General features: G+C 38.3%; 1 protein-coding gene across 1 annotated transcript; it reads right to left on the reverse strand.

Annotated features, from left to right (window-relative positions):
- Positions 1-8,775: 8,775 nt before the first annotated feature.
- LOC134863789 (hatching enzyme 1.2-like) lies at positions 8,776-13,484 on the reverse strand. The gene is made up of 10 exons (XM_063882500.1): positions 13,449-13,484; positions 13,249-13,347; positions 13,044-13,068; positions 12,840-12,890; positions 12,441-12,572; positions 12,212-12,329; positions 11,415-11,593; positions 10,394-10,475; positions 9,321-9,448; positions 8,776-9,180 (listed from the first exon to the last, which is right to left on the reverse strand). Exons 2-9 carry the CDS (start codon positions 13,312-13,314, stop codon positions 9,322-9,324), a joined length of 780 nt encoding a protein of 259 aa, XP_063738570.1. The 5' UTR covers positions 13,315-13,347; positions 13,449-13,484; the 3' UTR covers positions 8,776-9,180; position 9,321.
- Between the last annotated feature and the right edge of the window lie 1,929 nt (positions 13,485-15,413).

Genomic DNA, 15,413 nt, shown 5'->3' on the forward strand with positions numbered 1-15,413 from the left:
TGCCTAAAGTGTACACACAAGAGGAAATTCCTGCTGGAAAAGAGCACATTCCCACTCAATAGAGACAATAAATAAATGGAAATACCTAAAAGAAATTAAGTTGCCTGAACTGGATTGTGAAATTGGGTTGCTTATAGGAACTAACGCACCAAAGCTAATGGAGCCGTGGAAAATAATAAACAGTCAAAATGGAGGACCCTTTGCTGTTAAGACAGTCCTAGGTTGGGTTATGAATGGACTGAATCAGGAAACCACTGAATCTGAGAATCCTTCATGTGCTGTTGTGAATCGGATATCAGTGACGGACATAAGTGAGCTGCTGGTGCAGCAATACAATCATGACTTTCCACAGAAAGGTTGTGATGAGAAGAAAGAGATGTCAGTTGAAGACAAACAATTCTTAAAGGTCATGGCCGATTCACCTGAAATCAAAGATGGACATTATCAGCTTGAACTTCCATTTAAAGAGAAGAATGTCACATTCGCAAACTTGCAGAGTAGAGAGCAGAATCATTCAAAAGGAAATTCAAAAGGAACAAAGTTTTCCATGATGAATATAAAACATTCTTGGACGCTGTGATAGCAAAAGGTCATGCTCACCTATTGCCCCAAGAGCAGCTCAAACCTGAGAGTGGAAAAGTGTGGTACATACCACATCATGGGGTTTACCAAAAGAAAGGCAAGATTTGTGTAGTGTTCGATTGTTCTGCATCTTATCAAGGATCTTCATTAAACAACAAGCTTATCCAGGGTCCCAATCTTACCAATACGCTACTCGGTGTGCTCATTCGATTCAGACAAGAACAAACAGCTTTCATGGCTGATGTCGAGGGGATGTACCATCAGGTCAAGGTTGCTCCAGCCCTTCAGGATTACCTTCGCTTTCTTTGGTGGCCAGGAGGAGATGTCAGTTTACTTCTCGCTGAGTACAAGATGACAGTACATCTATTTGGTGCCACTTCATCAGCAAGTTGTGCAACCTATGCTCTCACTAAAACCGCAGAAAACAACAAAGATGATTTCTCTGCAGAAGCTGTTGACACTGTCAGAAGAAATTTCTATGTTGATGACTGCCTAAAATCTGTCGCTTGTGCTGATCAAGCCGTGAAGCCGCGCACAGGGAGGATTTAATCTGACAAAGTGGACAAGCAACAGTAAAAGTGTACTGGCCTCCATCCTAAACAGTGCACAACCCAAAGAGATAAAAAACCTGGACTTACAGACCCAAGACAGCCTTCCAAGAGAAAGAGCCCTAGGGACATGTGGAGGAAGATTACTGATTACTGATTATAACTGTTTAAAATCTCACACAGCCACAAGGAGAGGCATCTTTTCTACAGTCTGCTCTGTGTATGACCCACTTGGATTTCTTTCACCATTTATCTTCACTGCAAAGTATGTCCTACAAGAGTTGTGCAAACTCAATTGTTGGTGGGACGAAGAAATCCCGGAGGCTCACAAGAAACAGTGGCAAAGATGGCTCATGGGATTAAAACAGATAGAAAACTTCAGGATTGATCGATGTATCAAACCAAAGAATTATGGACAAATCAAATCTGCACAATTGCACCATTTTAGTGATGCAAGCGAGATTGGATACGGTGTTGTCACCTACCTTAAGAGGACAAATGAAGATGAAGAAGTTCACATATCCTTCATGTCAGGAAAGTCACGTGTCGTGCCTCTGAAAAAGGTCACTGTCCCAAGATTAGAGCTCACAGCAGCAGTACTGGCAGTACGCATGGACAAGATGATCAGAACCGAACTGTCTTCTGGACCGACGGTACATCTGTTCTGAGATACATCATGAATGAAACACTAAGGTTTCAGACATTTGTAGCTAACAGAATAAGTCTGATAAGAGAAGCAACAGCAACATCACAGTGGAAATACATCAACACTAAACTGAATCCAGCAGATTATGCATCTCTGGGATTGACAGCAGAATCGTTCATGAAATGTGGGACTTGGGTAAACGGTCCATTGTTTCTGAAAAAACCTGAGGACAAATGGCCTGAGATTCTGGACGCATTTAAAGTGGTCAATGACAGCTATCCTGATGATACAGAGGTGAAGAAGGAAAAATTCAATGTGAACCCAACCATTGCAACTGACCTTAATGCCACAAGCAAACTAGTGTATCACTACTCTGATTGGAGGAAGCTGAAAAGAGCAGTCGCATGGTACCTTCATGTAAAAGATCTCTTGCTGCTTTTGAGTAAGAAGAGGAAAGAAGTATTTACTTCTACTCAAGCACAAGAACCAAAATGGATACAGCTGATTGAGAAGGAGATGAGAGTGTTTAGAACCTCTGTGAGAGGTCTCACACACTCTAAGGATAACTTGGATAAGGCTGAAGCAGCAGTGTTGTGTTTCTGTCAAAAACAGTCTTTTCCAGAGGAAGTGGAAACTTTGAAAATTAGAAAATCTGTCAAAGGAAGCAGTACACTGTATACATTGGATCCAGTGTATGAGAATGGACTGGTAAAGGTTGGAGGAAGGCTAAATAAAATGGCAATGCCTGAGGAATCAAAGCACCCAACCATTCTGGGAAAACACCACCATGTCTCTAAAATCACACTTCGAGATATTCATCAACAAGTTGGTCACAGTGGAAAGAATCATATGTTATCCAGGTTAAGGCCAAATACTGGATCCCATGTGCAAATGCATTATCCAGAAAAATAATATCTGAATGTACTGTGTGCAGACGCATGCATGGAAATGCAGGAGAACAAAAAATGTCAGATCTGCCAAAAGACAGAGTTACACCAGACCTACCACCATTCACACATGATGGTGTGGATTATTTTGGCCCAATGGAAGTGAAAAGAGGACGAAGCATTGTTAAACGATATGGCGTTATCTTTACCTGTCTAACAACCAGAGCAGTGCATTTGGAAGTAGCTCATTCATTGGATACAGATTCATGCATAAATGCCTGCAGACGTTTCATCAGCAGAAGAGGCCAAGTATTGGAGATCAGGTGAGACGATGGGATGAATTTCGTTGCCACTGAAAAAGAGCTGAAGGAATCCATAAAGGAGTGGAATTTAAGCACAATAGAGCAAGCCCTCCAGCAAAAGGATGTGAAATGGGCCTTTAATCCTCCTTAACCTTCGTCTTGTGTTAGGGTCGGCACCGACCCGTTTTTAGGTTTTAAATGCATAAAATAACCATATAAATTTGTTTATTGCATCAAGGCTTTATGACTTTGTCAGGAATGTCTATTTCAACAAAATAAAACAAAAAAAATTGTTTTCACTAAATTATAAAATGCTCTAGTTGAAATTGATACCTTTGTGTTGTTAGGGTCGGTTTCGACCCAGTTATAAAAATAAGATTATAAAGCAATAATTAGAGCCAAAACTGAAATCACAAGTTCACTGTCAGCCAACACACTGACAGCCAGCTCCTCTCCCAATCATGTGAGCTTTAGGGGATTCTCATTTTGCCTTGTTTTCCAGTATACCTGCACAAAAACAAAACAAACAAAGACTGGCATGTCCAGACATGTGAGGCCAATTCAGTATAGAATTGGTGACTTGCAGAGTGCACATCTCCAATTTGTAGCATGCAAAAATGAGAAGAAGATTTTCAGTGAGCCAAGTTCTGGATAATATTTTTGGTGAAAATGAGGGAGAGGACACAGAGCAGCATAGTGATTCGGATGAGCAGGTTTCTGAGGAGGAAGACAATGTGGAGTATGATCCAGAAGACACAGACACATCTGATGAGGAGGTCACCGGTGCTGAAGCTGCTCCCGCTGAAAGATTCAAGTCCAAAAATGGTAAGATCTGTTGGAGCTCAGTACCTCCTGATGTACATGGCAGGGCAGCTGCTGCAAATGTCATCAAAATGACCCCTGGAATCACAAGATTTGCTGTGATGAGAGTCAGCGACATCAAGACATGTTTTGAGCTATTTATGCCATTGTCACTAAAAAGAGTCATCATTGCTATGACAAACCTTGAAGGAAAAAAAGTCCATGGCAGCATGTGGAAAGACATTGATGAGGAATACCTGGATGCTTATATTGGTGTTCTTCTTCTTGCTGGATGACGCCACTGATAGTCTGTGGGACGCATCGACAGGCAGAAATATTTTCCGGGTAACAATGTCACTTCAGACCTTTCACATGATATCAAGAGTCCTCAGATTTGACAACAGAGATACCAGAGCAAGATCTGACAAGCTTGCCCCCATCAGGGATGTCTGGGAGAGATGGGTGCAGCTCCTTCCACTGATGTTCAACCCAGCGAATGACCAGGAGATGGCCAATGGTTGTGTTTTACAACATCCTTGATGTGTCTGCATGTAATGCATTTGGTTGTGGACCCACATCCACCAAGGATGGAACTCAACCAAAAAAAACAAGCGGAGAATGTTTCTTGAGGAGCTGGGAAATTCCCTTGTCAAGCCACACATTGAGCAAAGGGAACGGGTGCCCCGAGACCCAGATGCTGCAACCTTGGTCAGACAGCTGCAGAGCTCACCTAGAACTCCGTCCACACCAGCATCCTCCTCAGACAGCCCTGCCTCAACATCATCCACAACAGCCACAACCACAACCCCACTCAGGCCACCTGTGTGTCACTTTTTGCCACACATGCATCTAAACACACACACACATACACATGCATGTTCTTGCACACAGAGACTTTTACTCTGATTTTTATTTTTATTAGTGTTGGAACTAGTAATTGATTTCTATTGGTTTGATTTGCTTGATTGGTTGTTGTTTGTTTGACCTTGAAAATCTATATTTTGTTATATATATATATTTGTTCTGCTTTTCATTTTGTGTTTGTACTAAAGTTTTATTGCTGAAAAAAGAGACTTTTTTGCCTTTTTCTTGAAGTAAATATATACGGGTCGAAACTGACCCGTAACACCATAGATGTTACTATAGTTAAAAATATTAAAATGAAAAAATAAATAAAACTAATTTATTCAAGAGATGTGTTCTAAATCCCCTCAGTAATAGTCAGGTGACATAACAACCTTTTATTTATTTATATGATTCTCTTGAGGTTCATTTTACTTTTTTTTTAAATTGAAATCGAGGGGTATACTGACAAAAAAAAGGTCCAGGGGCCCACACCAAAAATATTAAAACCAATATTTTTATGGATAAGGAATCCTAACAAGGTAACCAAGAGATGAGAAACAAATTGGATGATAGATCATTGTTTTTAGTGTATTTTACAACTAAATTAAAACACGGGTCAAAACCGACCCGTTAACATAAGAGATGGTAACAGGGAACTAACACAAGGTGTATGGGAAAGATTACTCCGGCTTGTAAAGAAAACGCTGCTATCCATCACAAAACAACAAACTCTTGATGATGAAATCCTTTCAACAGTTCTGTGTGAAGTTGAAGGAATTCTCAACAGCTGACCAATAACTGCAGTGTCAAATGATCCAAATGACTTGGAACCTCTCACACCCAACCATTTAGTGCCGCTCAAGGTCAAACCTTTGTTGCCCCCAGGCTTATTTCATCAGTAAGATACATGCTCGAGACGCCACTGGCGACAAGTGCAGTACATTGCAAATTTGTTTTGGACCAGATGGATCAAAGAATATCTTCCACTTTTGCAAGAAAGACAGCAATGGAATCGCATTAAAACGAACTTCATACCTGGAGACATTGTATTAATTATGGATTCAAATGCACATCGTGGATCCTGGTTAATGGCAAGAGTTATGGAGACGCGTCCTGGATCTGGAGGACTAATTCGGAGTGTTCTTCTTAAGACAAAAACCAGCCAGCTGGAAAGACCGATAAGCAAAATATGCCTACTGGTGCCTGCCTTGGAATAAGAACATAGCTGAAGATATATAATTAAGACCCCCCTTTTGCCTAGAAAGGCCACCTAACTTTGACGTTTGTAGTCAACTCACTATAAAGGACTACAAATCCCACGGCGCCAGGCTAAAAGCCACAGTGATGGGCGACCTGTGTGAGAGACGCCGTCGAGGAACAGTTTTTAACCTTACAAACCGTACACATCGTAGAAGTAGCTATGTTGTTCATTATTTTATTTGAGTTTTGCTTATTTCTTTTGAATATTGTAAAGGCCTATTTTCTTTGTTGCATGTGCAAAAGTTTGTTATTTTATTTTGAGCAAACACATCGCAACATCCAAACCATCGGAGGCCAAGCAACTCTTCAAAAAGTGAGTAACTAAAGGAAAGAAAACGACTTAGAACTGTTTGTTTAAGGCGTCTATTGGCTTGATAGAAATACAAGGAAGGAAGCCATGACAGTGTGTATATATGTAAAATCTTAATTAACATGAATGATATCACTAGATCAGCAGCTCGTTTAATAGCCTCTAATGTTTCCCCCTTACCCTTGTCAGCTCTGAATTGAGTAGGTCCTAGAAGGATGATGCTCATTGTTTGATAAATATAGTATGTGGGCTTTTCCATCGTGTGACAATATTTTTGTCACACGATGCTAGTCATACAATCTATTATATAATCTGTAGTGCATTCATAAAACATGTGTGTATATTTATACACAAATTTGTAAAAAGCTTTCTTGACTTTCCAATGATATCCTTACTGTTTTGATTCTACAGATACTAAACAAATAATTCATATTAAATGAAGACTATGATCAAGACAAGGTTCTGAGGAAAAGTGCAGACCGTTTTTATCCAAAGTTACTTTAAGAGGGGGCTTAATATTTTGGGGCATAGTACCCTTAGCAGGTTGTTCCTCTGATAATCTTCAACAGTCAGCCTATGGATAAAGGAGATCCAAAGGAGATTTTTATTTTGATGAGGAAATAGTGTGTGTTTGTGTGACACAAAAGACAACACACACCGCCTGTTGTAATTCCTCTGTCTTTAGGTGGCTTCGTTCCTTGGAATCATGAGTAACAGGCCTTCCATTGTGTAAATTACTTTAAATTGTGGAAAAGAGTAGATAGCCCCCATGGTTCTGTGTGTCAAACTTACAGACAGCCTACACACCTGTCAATCATCAAACCGGGGGTCTTATTTCATTATGGGTTCATTTCAATTTGAAGTTGTTCCTATGGATGTATAAAGAGTACTGCAAAGTTATCTCCGTGGGGTCTTCCAGCAATAACATAATGCTGTGTTCTTGATTCTGATTGGCCGGAAGACTCGAGAAGAATCACCAAAGAGGTTTAATTGAGAAGATGATCACGACATGACAGCAATTTTCAAAACTGTTTCTGGTCTTGAGTATTTCCAGTTAAACAACTACTGCAAGTTAGAAATTATGGCCTTCAAAATAATAATATTGTTTGTACATCCACGATCCACTAAAAATGGGTCCGCGACCCACCAGTTGAGAACCACTGGTCTAGAGGATCCTTAACCTTAAAATATGACCTCCTTGGCTGTATGTTGCCCTTTACCACACAAGCTAAACTCTTTCTGCAGTCACTCTGGAAGAATGATTGAAGCAAGTGATGCCAACTGTTTGGGTTAGGGCAGATATGTCTATAGGGAAGCCCATCCTTGACATTCTATTACACTCAAAATGCTTCCAGAAATGCTGGCTGACTTCTATTGGATTCTAAGAGATGCCTGAGCAAAATGTGGGACTGACACCGCTGGAATAGTCACATTTCCCCGCCAGTATGGCATGGACTAGTGCTCAACACCAGCGTCAGTAGCAAATGTATGTGAATAGATCATTTGACCATATGTTTGATTTTGTCAGGGGTTAGAGTTCATGTTGTGCTAGTTTTTCTGTGTGTTTTGCTATGTGTTTTCATAGAAATGCAAGTTTTATACTCGACTTGGAACCACAATTAATGGAGTATTTCACACATGTTATAATTAGTTCTTTGTTTGATGAATAGTCGATTACTTTTGCAATTAATACATAGGGATTCAAAGTGAGGTAATTTACATAATTTCTAATCAAATATCATGTAAAATCACTTTCGGCAAGATCAGATAACAAGCTAATTGAAACCATACATACATTTCCATTACTCAATGATCTACTGTGTTCTAAGTGCAAAAGTTAATTGTTCTTCCACCACTACAATATTAATATTAATTTCTTCTAAACCCACTTAGTAAAATACCAAACCCATTTAAGGTTAATTTTAAACTCATCCAAAGGGAGATAAATGATTTAGAATTAAAAAAATAGACAATAAGTTACTTCTTAGATTTTGGATGTTATATAAAACAAAATGTGCGGACATACATTAAAAAGTATTTTGCGTTGTTGGAAATTAAACCAGGGTTTCTTAATACAACATTGTTACACCTTTGTCGAAAACATTGCCATAATGTCCAAGTGTACTCAAAAGGACCTAATATTTTCTAATTACATGATACAATATTTCTCATTAACGATCTCAGGACCCTCCAGATTTATTTTATGACCCTTTAGAGTGGCTCAACCCCTAACTCAACTAGCAAATGTATATGAATTACAGATCATTATGTACCATTATTTATGATTTATCAGTCAGGGGTCTAAGACGTTCATTATTGATGCCTCAAGTTATTTTCCTGATAGTACCGTACTTTTGCCTAACTCTGTTTTTGATAGAGAACATTGACTTGTTATATGTTTTATACGTTGTTCTGTTTGTACTTGTAACTCAACAAAGGTATAAGGGAGTATTTCTTCCACCACTGCTTAGAATTAGCATTCTTTCTGTTGATGCAACTAGTACGACTAAAGCTACAAACAACACTTTTATGCATTTTATTCATAGTTAGGGATTCAAAGTGAGAGTAATTACAGCATAATTTCTAATCAAAATAAATGTAAAATCACTTTTATTTTTTTTCAGAGAAAGATAAAAACAGAGTAATTGAAATCATCAGTATCAATCAGCAATTCCATTACATCAATGTGTTTCTTATCATTGTTTCTATGATGAATAGTTTTTATTTATTTTCCCCTATCAGTATCATTAACTATTAAATGTGTCTTTAACCCACTAAGTAAAACCATAACCATATTATAAAGTGTATATTTCTAAATCAATAAAGGGAGTAAATGATTTAAATCCAATAACAAATGATTTAAAGAAAAGCTGAGCCCTCTGGGTTGATGGACCTCAGCAGAAAGCTAGCCACTGTTAAACAACAGATCTGGAGCTTTGGGTGAATCATATCAAGCCGGGAGTTGAAGTATCTGGAGGCCGACCGTCTCCTTCCGTTTCTGGTGAGGAAAAAAACAATGAGATCTAATAAACAATATTTCAACCCTGTTTTATTTATGTATTGTTCTGCTGTTAGACCATTTTAGTAGGTTGGTGTATATGCTGTGTTTAGGTTGAATTAGCATTATTTTCCACTCACATTAACATCGGTAAAGCTTGTTGACACGAGCGATGTCATTCTTGCTCATTGTACCAGCAGTCCCAAAGTTAAGACATAGATTGCTCTTAGCGAGGATGGTTGGTTGGCTGTTTTTGCTGAAGGCGTATCTTGAGGAGCAAAAGAAGACAACATGTTTGGCATACAGAGGTCGTTGGAAAGTTGACTTTTGTAGACAAACAAAACATTTCACAGTATGTTATGAAAATCTGAGCCTTTGAGGAAATATTTGAAAGTCCCTGAAGCGGTAAACAATGTGAAAACACAAGTAAAGTGACAAAAGCAAATGTGCCAGTGTCGGGTAGGTAATGACAGATATCTGCCCTGCAGTCTGACTGATGACCTGTTACCTACACAAACATGACTTTGACACAGTGTGATTCAATTGGATTGTTGAGTAAGAGCTTCCTGGTTCACTAATCTTTCCATTATATAATCCTGACTCAGTCGTCTGTGGTATGTAATATATATATATATATAAATACACATGTCTTTGAGTTAAATTAAAACATTTATTTTTTATTGTATTATATAAACTACTGACATTTGTTTTTTCTGTTGGAATTCAACAGACACTGGAATGGCTGCCATACATGTACAAATAAAGATTTAAGAAAAATGTGGAGTGGTCTCTCTGTATGTATGTTTTTTATTGGACATTTCTTTTCACTTCATACACTTCATATATATATATATATATATATATATATATAATACACATGTCTTTGAGTTAAATTAAAACGTTTATTTTTTATTGTATTCTATAAATTACTGACAATTGTTCTCTGTGTGGGAACATAAATACTGTGCGACAGAAGAAGATATCCAGAATAGCAAAGGCAAGGTCAACATTGAACGAACTGGAACACACACACACACACACACACACACACACACACACACACACACACACACACACACACACACACACACACACACACACACACACACACACACACACACACACACACACACACACACACCAAAAATGACATTGTAATGTTGACTTGTTTGTGAGCTCGTTTTGGCAATCTAGAGTTAGATTTAAGACTCACTTTCCGTAGTGCATGATGGAGTCGAAGTCGTAGGGAGTACCCAAGTTGTTAGTTTGCTTCTTCATAAAATTACTTTCTCTTCCTGCACGGGATGAGAGAACAAAAAAGCATTTACATTTGAGGAAAGTGTTTACATTTTTGCCTTTTTATGAATGGTGGATTGAAAATGTGGTAACAAAACTTGCTTAAAAGCATGCTGGTAGACGTAACAGCCAACCCCTTTGAAGTATTAGTAACTATTGGATGGATATAATAGAGACATTCATGGTGCTCACGGGATGTTTCCCAATAGATTTCGTGTTGCCCTGACTTTTCCTCAAGTGCAACAACTTAGTTAAAATGTTACTCATCTAGTAAAATATCTCAACATCTAAAAGATATATTTTCATAAAATGCCCAGATAATATATTCTAATTATTTCCCTCTCGCGCCATCAGATGAAAATCCAAATGTGTCCAATACTTATCTCTACAAAGCTAACTGTCAGGCCCTCTGCTCCCTAGCAAGGAATCTCTCTTCTCTCTCCTCCCCTGTGTGTGTCTGTGCTTAATTACAGGATTGGGATTTGGTGTGCAGGTGCCAGGCTGTTTTCAATCCCAATCAACATGGCTTTAAATACTGGGCTCCAACTCCAGCAAGCCGTCAGATCGTAGAGTCTACTACACAGCTATCATCCTGCCAGACCCTTTCCTGACCCTTTCCTGACCCCTGCCTGACCCCTGCCTGACCCTGCCTCCGACCTTGAGTATTCAAATAAACTCCTTTGCAACCGCTCCCTATCTCAGTGCTGTGTGTTCTGCATTTGGGTTCAATTGGTTATCTAGCCTGAAACTAACACCTTCCCCAGCCTCAACTTTCCTTTGTGTTGACTTATAATTATCAGATGTTAGCATGCTAAAACACTAAACACAAGCATTTTCAGTCAAGAGACAAAAAAACTCACCTCTCTGTTGATATCATCATTTTTTATACAACACATACAACCAGGATTGCGAAGAAGAGTGTTTGTGTGTGAGATGACCTGGCTTAATGTTCTGGTAGAGGATGGAGATGTATCTGTCTCTGTCAGAGCGGACTTGCTCATGGTTGAAGCCCAGAGCGTGGAGAACCTCGTGCTGCACTGTGGATTTGTACACACAACCATTTTTCTGCAGGGAGACAAGCTGTCCTCTACGCTGTCGGCCCAGGTAGGACCAACACCTGTCAAACACACACACAAAGGAAAAAAATAAGAACAGGTATTGTTTATTAATTTCTGGCCTCTTGTGTTGATTGGGAAATTTTACCACTAACTAGCAAATGGTATCGGTTGTTTTTTAACATTCCAGATTGACGGAAAGTAACTAATTTACTCGAGTATTGTACTCGAATAACAGGTACTCATACATTCAATACATTATACATATACATTTAATCTTACTTTATTCTTTACATTTTCCATGTTTCACATATTTGTGAGTTGTTATCTGTTTCACCAAAAACACATTTCTTCTTCGAACTTCTCAGAAGTTTCATTCAAAGTCAAACAACAGTTTGAATCCCGAAAGAGATGTAGTTATCCAACTTTTAACAAAAAGATTGGAGAAAACTGAAAGCAGAGTTGTGTTTTTAAGCTCTGTTTCGTCTTCTTTTCCGCCCCCATCTATCACCCTGAATATAAAGTAGTTACATTAAGTCCCTCCCCTAAAGTATGATTTCCTTCAACACTGACATGAAGCAAGATCCCGACCAACCAAACAGGAATGGGTTCAGACTTAGAAAATTCAAATATAATCCCAGAACAATGAGATTTAATTGTGTTACAATGTGTGTTCTTACCCAGATCCAGAGTAGAAGTAGAGGTAATTTCTTTGGGTGCCCCTGCTGACAAAGCGAATGCAGGTGGATGCGTGGAAGGTCAACAGGGCTCGGATGATGGTGTTGCGCTCTGTTGTGGCTGCATAGACAAAGAACAGGGTGTCGAGCAGCGCTCTCGTAAAACCTGGTCTATGTTCCAGCATAACATCTCACATTTAGATCGAATTTTAGGGCTGAAAATTAAATTTACTGTAGCGGTTGGAGATGTAAATGGGTACATAAACATATCTTCCATATTTGGGCCATTTGCAGCCTGTAGCCGTGCAGGGATCTGCATTCCTTCTTAAATTTGGCACAATGTCACCGTCGACCAGGCGCGTTGCTGCAGAACAATAAGTAAAACAGACAAGTTCATGAATAACCATACCAGGAGTCTGGATTGGTACAAGTTTGATTGACATTGACCAATGGGCTAAGGCTAATGGTTTCTTTCCATTGTTGATAAATATTTAAGAAATCACTGGACGATAGATAGACTTACAAGCACGTCTGACCAACAATGAAAATGCATAATTTCTTACGTTTAAGAAGCTGAAATCAACAGATGTTAGGGAAAAATCCTTAATAAATGTCTGAAATATGGTCATACTTATGTTGGCATTCGCTCTCTCGATGATATCAGAGGCGTCTAGAAACTCTTCTGAAAGAATAAACATACAGAGAAAAACAGATTAAACCGGAAACTTTTACCAGCAGTTCAACCAGTTAACCATTCAAATGTCAGATGTGAATTAACAGAAACCAAGAAGGAAAAAAATGCCAATAATAAATTAATTCTTCATTTTCAACTCACGTCTTTCTCCATTATCAGTAGCACCCTGCAAGACAAATGCATAACATTTAAAAAATATATATATATATATATATATTTTTTTTCTTCCATTTAATTCATACAAATAAAGTAAATATGTCGTTTTTTATTGTTATAAATAACAAAAACATGTTTTTTGTTATTCCCACTGGAATTATTTGTTTCACAATGAAAAAGTCAGACTTACTGGAGGAATGGCCGACAAAGAGATAAAGAGGACAAAAAGCAAAACTGGAGTCATGACGGTGCTCATCTGCAGTTAAACCTAAAAGCTGAAAGGCAAAATCTGAAAAGTGTTTGGTGGTTAAGGAATAGGTTTAGTATACATATGTTCTAAATGATTTATGTGAGAACAAAAAGACTGAGAAGAAGATCAGTGGAGCTTACCTGCTGTAGCTGACCGGGATGCTCGATGTAGCAGGTGCTCCACTCCTGGTGCTTTATAGAAAGCTGTGAGGGTGTGTCAGAGGAAGGACCGCCATAATCAACTCTGTCAAACAACATGAACTCCAAACTTGTTCACCAGGAAAGACATGCTTGTGTCATGACAATGACATGACAGTACAATTCACAGCACAGCTCCACTTTTAAAATGGGAACTAAAAGTAAAAACCTTTCCCAGAAACCAATGAGAATGTGGCCATGCTTGTTTGTAAAGTCACAAAAAACATGAAACATATAGATAGATTAAAGCATTCTTAAAAAGTTAAAAGGTTGTCTTATGCAGAATACACTGCTCAATATTCACCCAAATCGCTTATTTAAAAATAAAACTTAGTTAGTATTTTGACGTACTCAATGATAGAAAAGGAGTCCATGAGGGAAAAGGTTGCATACCAATGGATTAGAGGATCAGGTCATTTTAGGAGTTCTTTAGTCTAATGACTGAGATTTAGATTTATTTCTTAGGGATGTTTTCGTGAAGACATGAAGGAAAAAATGATTCAATATTTAGAAAGAAATTTATTTTGTATTCCTTAAGGAACAAAGACCGTTCACGAAAGCTGTGTGTGTGTGTGTGTGTGTGTGTGTGTGTGTGTGTGTGTGTGTGTGTGTGTGTGTGTGTGTGTGTGTGTGTGTGTGTGTGTGTGTGTGTGTGTGTGTGTGTGTGTGTGTGTGTGAGTGTGGGTGTGGGTGTGGGTGTGTGTGTGTGTGTGTGTGTGTGTTCTGGTCTTCCAGATAGTTCAGGATGTTTAATGTTGACCTTGCCTTTGCTATTCTGGATATCTTCTTCTGTCGCACAGTATTTATGTTCCCACACAGAGAACAATTGTCAGTAATTTATAGAATACAATAAAAAATAAATGTTTTAATTTAACTCAAAGACATGTGTATAATATATATATATATATATATATATATATATATGAAGTGTATGAAGTGAAAAGAAATGTCCAATAAAAAACATACATACAGAGAGACCACTCCACATTTTTCTTAAATCTTTATTTGTACATGTATGGCAGCCATTCCAGTGTCTGTTGAATTCCAACACAAAAAACAAATGTCAGTAGTTTATATAATACAATAAAAAATAAATGTTTTAATTTAACTCAAAGACATGTGTATTTATATATATATATATATATTACATACCACAGACGACTGAGTCAGGATTATATAATGGAAAGATTAGTGAACCAGGAAGCTCTTACTCAACAATCCAATTGAATCACACTGTGTCATAGTCATGTTTGTGTAGGTAACATGTCATCAGTCAGACTGCAGGGCAGATATCTGTCATTACCTACCCGACACTGGCACATTTGCTTTTGTCACTTTACTTGTGTTTTCACATTGTTTACCGCTTCAGGGACTTTCAAATATTTCCTCAAAGGCTCAGATTTTCATAACATACTGTGAAATGTTTTGTTTGTCTACAAAAGTCAACTTTCCAACGACCTCTTGGAGAAAACTTGGCTGAACCCTACCATGTCTTGTCCTGGGAGCTGACTGAGAAAACGATCACTGAAAACAACCCCAATGTTGACAGTGTCCAGAGGAATTAGGACCATATGCTATGCTCTTGGTGTGTTCATAAACCTTTAAAAGGATCTTTTCCTGAGATTTTTAAATTTTTGCTCATTTTCAGGTTGATATTTGTATTTAGTGCCTCTACTGTGACACTTGTCCATGCTTTAATGTTCAAAAAGGTCTTTATGTTTCTCATACTGCCTGTTCTGCAGTAACTGTCTGAAATCAGAGCCCAGCCTGCTCTGATTGGTTAGCTGGCCGGCTCTGTTGTGATTGGTAAACAGCTTAGCAAGGAAAATACATGTAACTTAAAAATGTACTTAAGTACGGTAATTTATTAATTTACTTGATTACTTTCCAACACTTAGCGCAAACCAT

This window comes from Eleginops maclovinus, chromosome 4 (genome assembly GCF_036324505.1).
Source record: "Eleginops maclovinus isolate JMC-PN-2008 ecotype Puerto Natales chromosome 4, JC_Emac_rtc_rv5, whole genome shotgun sequence".
In the NCBI taxonomy this organism is placed as follows: domain Eukaryota; kingdom Metazoa; phylum Chordata; class Actinopteri; order Perciformes; family Eleginopidae; genus Eleginops; species Eleginops maclovinus.

What these genes read in the sequence shown, in the direction of transcription:
- LOC134863789 (XM_063882500.1), bottom strand. Translation starts at nt 13,314, where the DNA reads ATGAGCACCGTCATGACTCCAGTTTTGCTTTTTGTCCTCTTTATCTCT. An exon ending in CTTTGTCGGCCATTCCTCCA is followed by an intron (nt 13,069 to 13,248) that starts GTAAGTCTGACT and finishes TTTGTCTTGCAG; the next exon opens with GGTGCTACTGATAATGGAGA. An exon ending in TACTGATAATGGAGAAAGAC is followed by an intron (nt 12,891 to 13,043) that starts GTGAGTTGAAAA and finishes TTATTCTTTCAG; the next exon opens with AAGAGTTTCTAGACGCCTCT.